Source organism: Cyprinodon variegatus, unplaced genomic scaffold (genome assembly GCF_000732505.1).
Source record: "Cyprinodon variegatus isolate N-32 unplaced genomic scaffold, C_variegatus-1.0 Scaffold131, whole genome shotgun sequence".
NCBI lineage: Eukaryota > Metazoa > Chordata > Actinopteri > Cyprinodontiformes > Cyprinodontidae > Cyprinodon > Cyprinodon variegatus.
This window is the reverse complement of record NW_015150584.1, coordinates 425,673-433,899: the sequence shown is the minus strand read 5'-3', so window position 1 is coordinate 433,899 and position 8,227 is coordinate 425,673. Positions and strand designations below refer to the sequence as shown.

At 36.1% G+C, this 8,227-nt stretch overlaps 1 protein-coding gene across 1 annotated transcript; it reads right to left on the bottom strand.

Moving 5' to 3' along the window:
* Positions 1-4,139: 4,139 nt before the first annotated feature.
* Positions 4,140-7,660, bottom strand: LOC107085709 (alveolar macrophage chemotactic factor-like). The gene is made up of 4 exons (XM_015376196.1): positions 7,467-7,660; positions 7,241-7,373; positions 7,041-7,127; positions 4,140-5,328 (listed from the first exon to the last, which is right to left on the bottom strand). The coding sequence occupies exons 1-4, from the start codon at positions 7,516-7,518 to the stop codon at positions 5,295-5,297; spliced, it is 306 nt and encodes a 101-aa protein (XP_015231682.1). The 5' UTR covers positions 7,519-7,660; the 3' UTR covers positions 4,140-5,294.
* Between the last annotated feature and the right edge of the window lie 567 nt (positions 7,661-8,227).

The following is an 8,227-nucleotide window of genomic DNA, read 5'->3' as shown; positions in this document are numbered from 1 at the left end:
GGAGGTCATAAAAGTTTATGACCCTTCTGGTTGAAACACAGGATAGTTATCACTCTAACACTGGTGTCTATCTGCTTTTGGCCACCCCTCAGTGTACGTTGGTTATTTTTTCCCTGGCCACCCTGATAAAAATTCTCTGGCTACGCCTCTGCATAAACGAAATAGAACAACTCATTTTTGGAAAAGTTTAAATTTGAAAGAAAATATAAAATAAAACACATTTGTTTTTCCTCTTTTTTTGTCTTTACAAATGTAAGAATTTCATTTAAAAATTGGTTTGATTTTATTTTTACTTAAAAAGTATGAGAACACCAACTAACTGTGTTACTAGTACAGTGATCTCTATTGTGTTTCATAAATAATAAATGAAATAAAAAATAACACAGACTAAAAATATTGTATGTCTTTTTTTGTCTGTTGTGTGTTTTTTTTATTTCATTTATTGGATGGGTTGATGGACAAAAAAAAACATACATACATATTTGTCTTACATTTTGATAAGCCACAGCAGTATATGAAATTCATATGGTATGGGATCTAAAAAAAATAATAAATACATAGTGAGAAAAGTAAGTATATAGTGTCTATCTGTAAGTTCTCTGTCATAGAATGGGCAAGTTGAGCTGAGCACAGCAGCCTGTTTTCTGCCTCTCTTCCTACATACGGCCAGATACAGGATTAAAGGACACCATTTTTTTGAGAAGAATAAAACAGCACTTCCGCAATTTCATAGCTCTTACTGGTATATTCTATATCTGGGTTAAATTAGTTTAGGGTTGCATTTTTGTAAATAAGTACTGTGGATTGTGTCCTTATTAGACTACAGAGGAAATATGTAAGAAATATAAACAGTAGCCTAGACTGTGAGAATAATTATGATTGGAACTGAGTCCAATAACTATACTGCACTGTGCAATGAATACTAATGCACAATTGTAAGACAGAGGACATTATGATTTATTGAAAGGAACCAAGAGGAATGTACCATTAAAATATATTTATTGGTTACTCATCCTGGATGGACACTGAGGGACTCCTTGGGGTTCCCCCAGAGGAGCTGGGCCAAGTAGCTGGGGAGAGAGGGACATCTGGGCCTCCCTACTGAAGCTGCTACCCCCCCGACCCGACCCCGGATAAGCGGAAGAAGATGAATGGATGGATGGATAGTTTGAATTTTCTTAATTCATCCAAAAAGCGGAAAGACTTAGACTACCTACCTCAATTATTTCCAGGTGAAATGTATCAGATTTTTATCAATGAAGTTCCCTGAAAATGTATCCAGCTCACTTAGATCTTGAAAGAAATTGATCTAGTATTGATGTTTTCTTAAAAATCCACACCACTGTTCAATCCCTTGGTTGTGATTACTCAAGCCGGTGATGTAACATCTCTCAGAAAACTTGTCTTCGTGCTTACTCCTTAAAAATAGCTGCATCTGATCTCTACCAGATCTGACCTGATACGTGTTGGAGTTCTGCTCATTTTTTCCACTTCATCGATAAAATGCCCAGAAGTAACCCTGGGATAGCTACTTGTGAAGTAAGTGCAGACATAAAACCATAAGTGAAAATCCATCAAAGTGTGTCATATTAATCATGTCATATAAAATTAGGAGCTGGGTTTCTGTATTGACCTCGTCTTTATGATTCTGAAGCCTCAGCTGTATTCCTTTAGGATCTAAGATCATTAGGAGTTTCAGAAAATGTTTATGGGGGAGCAATGTGCACTGCAGGGTGGCAAAAAGCTAATAGGTGGCAGAAACATTTTACTGTCAATCTGTGCTGATTACAATAAACCAACAGGAAAATGAAATCACACAGCATCTATATTTTCCAAATAAATCACAGATTTATTTGGAAATTTCATACTGGCCTTAAGATGGTTTATTACATTTTATTACAGTTTATTACACAGAGGTCCCCTACATGACAGTGTAGACCACCTCCTCACTAGTCAACAGGGCACAAAAGCGCTTGTACTCCCTGCGGAGGATGAGGAGAGCCCACCTGCCCTCACCCATCCTCACCACCTTCTACAGAAGCACCATAGAGAGCGTTCTGACCAGCTGTCTTACTGTGTGGTGTGGAGGCTGCAGTGCCACAGACTGGAAGAATATGAAAACAGCAGTGAGAACAGCAGAGAGGATAATCTGGGCTCCTCTTCCCTTAATAAAAGATATTTTATCCCAGCACTGCGTGTCCCAAGCCCGTAACATCATCAATGACCCCTCACACCCCCACCATGGACTGTTCTCCATGCTGCTCCTTCTGGGAAGAGGCTTTGCAGCATTCCATGCAGGTCCAGCAGATTTTGAAACAGTTTATTCCCCACCATCATCAGACAGCTGAACTGTTGAAAAAAACTCCATATCTTGTTGCAGACTCTGCATCACAATGATAACACCAAACCAAAAAACACTGCATATCTGCACCTTCAGACTTGGAAAACAAAGTGGTTTGTTTTTTAACTTTTTAGGAAGTTGCATAGTGACCTTTTTACATTGCGGTTTTACAGTTTTCGCTTTGGTAATAAAACTAAACAGAAATAAATATAATAAATAAAGAAATATAATATACAGATTCATATTCAACTGTGCAGCATCTTCATAAATACAAAAACAAAAAAGGCTTGCTGGAAAAAAAACAACACAGCTCATAATAGATGTTGGGACCTGTCAAATCTTAAATCTTGGATATTTAACATGTTGGATTGTCTTGAGCTCATGATTTGTTCGATTTTTTGGGCAAGATTTCTCTGATTCTTTTTTTTTTATACTCAAGAGTGGAGTCTCTCAGGTTTTTAAAACCAGTCAACAATTTTAATATCTTATCATGTTGCATTCTTGACTGGAGACATGCACTTTACCAACCAAATATATGGAAAGTACTTTGATACGAATGTATATGAATTTCAAACTAGTATAAGACATGGATGGCTCGATCTGAACTCACATACAGAGACCATGAGTAATTGATATGAGATAAGAATTATGTATTATTGATACCTATGTTCTCTTTGGTTCATTGTTAAAATACATTGTCAATATTACTGTAGCTTGCGCTGTGAAACAACTAACAGGAGAATGTTGTTTCAAATAATCCAAACTCATTGTAGTTTCCATATATGACCATTAGATGGAGTTGTTTTACAAAGAACAAAACCATTTCTAGTATTTAAAAATAATTGCCCTTTACAGTATATCACATAAGAAAAGGACATCCCATTTTTTTTAAATGTAGATATAGGATATATATTTAAATATTGTTTAGACCAGTGCTGAAAATTGTAAAAACAAATATGGTATTTTAATTTTTTTAGCCATATCTTCATTTTTCAAATCATTAAGAAAATGTTGATATCAGATAGGAAAAACCTAAGTTATTATAAAATGTCATTGTCATTGTTTAATTCGCTTGTATTTCAGATAAGTGTATTGCTATTCACAAAATCTTCAACATGCTAAAAATAAGCTGTGTCCTGTGACTGACTCACCTTGTGTTGTTAAATGCTTTGAACTTTATTTACTTCTTTTAAAAAGATACAGGTGGAAACATGCTAGTTTATAATTTTAGTGACAAAGCAACTCAACTGAACAAAATGTTGAAACAGATATAAGAAGTAAGGACTGTCAAAGGTCATGTCACTGAGTTAAGTGCACAAATTACCCGAAACTCAGGTGTTCACACTTTCTAAATTGGCATTTTGCATCTGTGAAATGACAGCATCCTAAGAATCTCCATTAATAATCACTCATTTGGTGTATAGCTAATAAGAAACACAAAGTATGACAGGACATTTCTAAAATAAATCCCATTCTTGATGGTTTGTTGGTCCAGTCACTGGACTTTGTTATGGAAAGCTCTGTGTTTACACCTTTCCCTCCCCGGTTCTTTCCTGAGAAGAGATCACTCTGCACAAAATAACACTCATAATGTACATGTATTAAATAACCATGAGACATGAAAAGAGATTTTGATAGAAATTGTAATCTTACTGAGATCAGACTAGTTGCTTAGGGTTACAGATGGCAGTGTTTACCAACCGGGCTCACATCTCGTGAAGTGGCCCCAAATCATAGTTGGAGAAGCATTTTATACAATCCAAGTATGCCACATCATTACATCATGTAATCATGCGGATGAGGAGACATCCAAGGCTCCAGCCATATCAAAATATCACACTATGTTCTTAGATCAAGGACAAAGCTCTCATTCCATTCCAAAATCTTTGCCACGTACATAATGAAGATGACTTTTTATCCTGACAGAAAAACTGTTCTAATTAGATAAACTACTTGGGAAAACATTAGTTCTGACATGCAACAGGCAGAAATTATTAGGGTTTAACAGATTCACACATCATCAATACAAATAATCCATAAATATTTGGCTGTATTAAACTCTGACTGAAATACGAGGGAATTAAACGCTGTGAGAACTGCATTTCATATTAACTCTGGTTATTCCTATGATTGTAGGTGATGTCATCTGGTTGTTAAGAATATCACTATGGAAAATATGAGAATGGGTAAACATATTAAAGCCCCCTTTGGCCTTGGACCATTTTCTAATGGCTGCAAGGTTTAGGGTCCAGGGACTTCTCCTCTGGATTTTTTTGTTTTTCTAAACTAAGATAGTTTTTTTTCTAAACTACAATAGTTTTCTTTTGCAAATAAGATATTTGGGCCCTGTAATCTTTAACAGAAATATTCTCACCCAAACAGAGACTGCAGAGTTGTTACTTCAATCTAAATCTTTACAATAGATGTTGCATTATTTATTTACTGTACCTTAAATTAAACATATATCATAAAGATATGGTATACATTTTTAATAATTAAAAATAAAAAAGACAAGATAAATAAAAAAATATATATTGTGATATTAGGATAAAGAGAAGCAGTTTATTCATAATCATTATTTTACTACATTAGATAACAAAGGGAATTCAAACTGTACATAAACCCTCTGACTTTTTTGTAGAAAAAGATATAAGCTAACTTTAGATGTTAAGAAAAGAAAAAAAATCATCTTTATACATAAGCCTTAAGATGAAACACAATTCATGTTAAAAGTAATGGATTTAAATATTTACAATGTGTGCTCAAGGTGATAAGACATAGTGAATATTGTGTTATATGATTATGGGAAAAGGCTCGCTTTTCCTGTTGTCTCTCCCCTTGCTGGCAGTTAGGTGTGTCCCATTAGTTACTGACGGTCATAATTGTTGCATGAAACTTCTTCCTTCAGGAAACAGTCTTTGTCCTGTTCATTCAAAGCTTCCATGGTGAAAAGCTATGCTTTGGGTGTTTGTTCTTTCACTTTTTGCCTACAAAGAAAGAAAAAAATTGATTTCGTGAGTAGAAGCTACCTTATTTAGGCTTATCTGAACGTGATATAATTATAATCAAAAAGAAATGTGGATTAAGTATTATAGACAATGTAATGACAGCAACTAATCAGAAATGCTATAACAATAAATAAGTCGTAACCCTGATATGCTTTTCAACTGTATGACTAAGCACGTCTAAGTAACTAACGAATAACTGAAGCTGCCATCCAGCTGAGTCTAAGATGACAAAGCAATCAGATGTTGCAAGATGTTAGTTTATCTGAAGGACAAATGACTTGTCCACTCAGCCCTCTGTCAAAATTCAAGATTTCAGTAAATTGGAGTTTGATAAATCATTTTATTGAGTTAGTTTTACTTTTATCTAAAGTGAAATCTGTACAATTTAAGTTTAAGGGAAAATCTTTACCCAGCAGAAAAAAAAGAAAAGCTTTAATGAGGCGGTTACAGAAATGTTCACACTCCTAAACTACCGTACTTTCCTGACTATAAGCTGTTACCTTCTCCCATTCTTTGAACCATGCAGCTTAAAAGTTAAGCTGTTGATTTTTCTGGACCATCGGTGGGCAGAAGCGAAGTTGAAAATTAAAGAGGAAGGGGCTAATTTTCATTAGCATGCACAACAGAGAACAACTGTCCCGAATTCACACATTTTGACAGTTATTTACTGCATTAAAGCTGTCAAATCAATAAAGGGACTGTGAAACTCATTCAAAGCTGAAATAAAGATCCGATGAAGCTCCATAAACAGTATTTTTCGTCCCTAATCTAGGGTTGATATGTAGAGCTCCCCCTACAGGTTAGGTGGGGTACAGTTCAGTAGATATCGGCGACTTATAGCCCGGTGCAGCATATACAGTATGTACATTTCCAGTTTAAAAAGACAATTAAAATGAGTGGCTTATAGTAGGCTTATAGTGAGGTGCACTCTATAGTCTGGAAAATACAGTAATACTTTAAAGCCAGTTTTAAAGGAACACTCTTTAACTTTTGGCCACTAGGGGCGCTAGACCTATAACGGCCCGTATTTTGCTTCTACTAAACATCTGCCATGGTCCCATTTTCTGATCCACATGCAGAGCACACCGAGGAGACAGGTAAGGCAGATTTAAGATTGTTTATTTAAAAAAAAATAAAGACAACATTTGGAGTTTCTACAGGGTGTCTGGAAACAAAGGGAGCGTGAGGCACTCTGCAACAGAGAGCAAGATTTAATGGGAGTATGTGTACGATGAAAACGACAGCAAAGGCTTACTACGTGAGTGAGCATAAACTTTTTCCTTTCCTCAGCCAAGACCAGTAGTCGAGCAGGCGGGAAAATAGTAGAGCAAAAGCCTTAGCTATATGGCGATGTAAGAGGGATACGTTCCTCCAGGTCACATGACCTGGCCAATGATGGTCCGTCATCTCCCAACTTACATTGTTGGTATTTCAAGATGGGAGCCCCCCTTGTTGCATTGATTGTGTCAATTGCTGTACATTGGCCAGAGGATTCATTTTAAAATTACTCATATGCATCAACTCTTTATATAAAAAATCTGCGATGTGCCTATAAATACATATCTGTGTTCAGTCTAATTTGGAAAGACTAAGCGTGTTGCATTTTGCTGATATTTTCGGACTCTGAAATGCATAAGTTCTCCAAATTTCTAATCATATTTTTTGGTTTAGAAAAACAAGAGCACACTCACCTGGCACGTCTTTTCTTTAGTACTCTTTTGACCCATGTAGCCTCAGGATCGAGGCAAACCTTTTTGTTATTCATCTTAAGTGTTGCACTGCAGGATAGAATACATATCAGAGACGTCACAAATTGCACAATACTCTGGGAGGACTTGTTCTTTTAAAAGTCCATATCTACACAGGTGGTTGCATAAAGGAAAGGACTCACATTATTTGAATTTCAGAGCAGTGGGAACTTGCAGCGTGCACTTCCAACACTGCTATGAAACGGCCAATGGGCTTTTTTTCCTTGGTAATGCAATGACAGCGCAGATTCACCCCCTGTGCGACCACAATGCTACCTGAGGTTTAAAAGTTTACAGACTGTAAATTAGTGCTTTTACATGAGGAAAACACAAATACAGATACAACACACATTAGACAGATACACTCACCTTCGTGTATGATCTGAAGAAGCAGAATGGTCACAATTGTGTTCACAAACATGACTGCAATGAGAACAACTTTAAACGTTTCAGAGGTATTCCCTGTTTTGGTTCTCAGAAATCCAAAGGCAGCAAGAAAAGGCTGACTGTTCCCTCTTAACTGTCAACTGTGTTGCAACTGCTCTGCAAAGACTTTTTATATGTGCCTCTTCTCCTTTAAGAGAAGACCGTTTTTCTTTTTTTAAGGCAGTTCACACGAGAGCAAACTTGGACCACTATCCTTGCGTTCCTTGGAAATACAGTGGGGACACTAATTTTTTTTTTTTTTTACTTAGTGGCTTATCCGCTCTGTTTGTTTTCAAAGATTTTTTTAACATATAAATTTTAACAGTGCAAGAACATGTTTTGTAATTCCATGTGGTTTCCTTTTGCAAATGAAAACATTGACCAATTAATTGTTTTTGCATGTAAGAATATTTGATCATCTGGAACAGATCAGCACAGAAACAGCCTTATCTGTTACCATATTTTTTACCGATCTGTAGCTGTACTGCAGCCTTTTACATACTCTTGATTTAAAAATAAATGTATCCATCTGCTGTCGTCTAAATATTTTCTTTGTTAAACTACCTATGAACCCAAACAATTTTTTTCTGTCCACTGTCTCCTGCATACGTTATATATGTTTATGAACAGTGGTAGGTTGCAACAACCTGGCTTGTCCCGACGTGATAAATGACGCTAAAATGCATGGAATGTCTGCTGCAGGG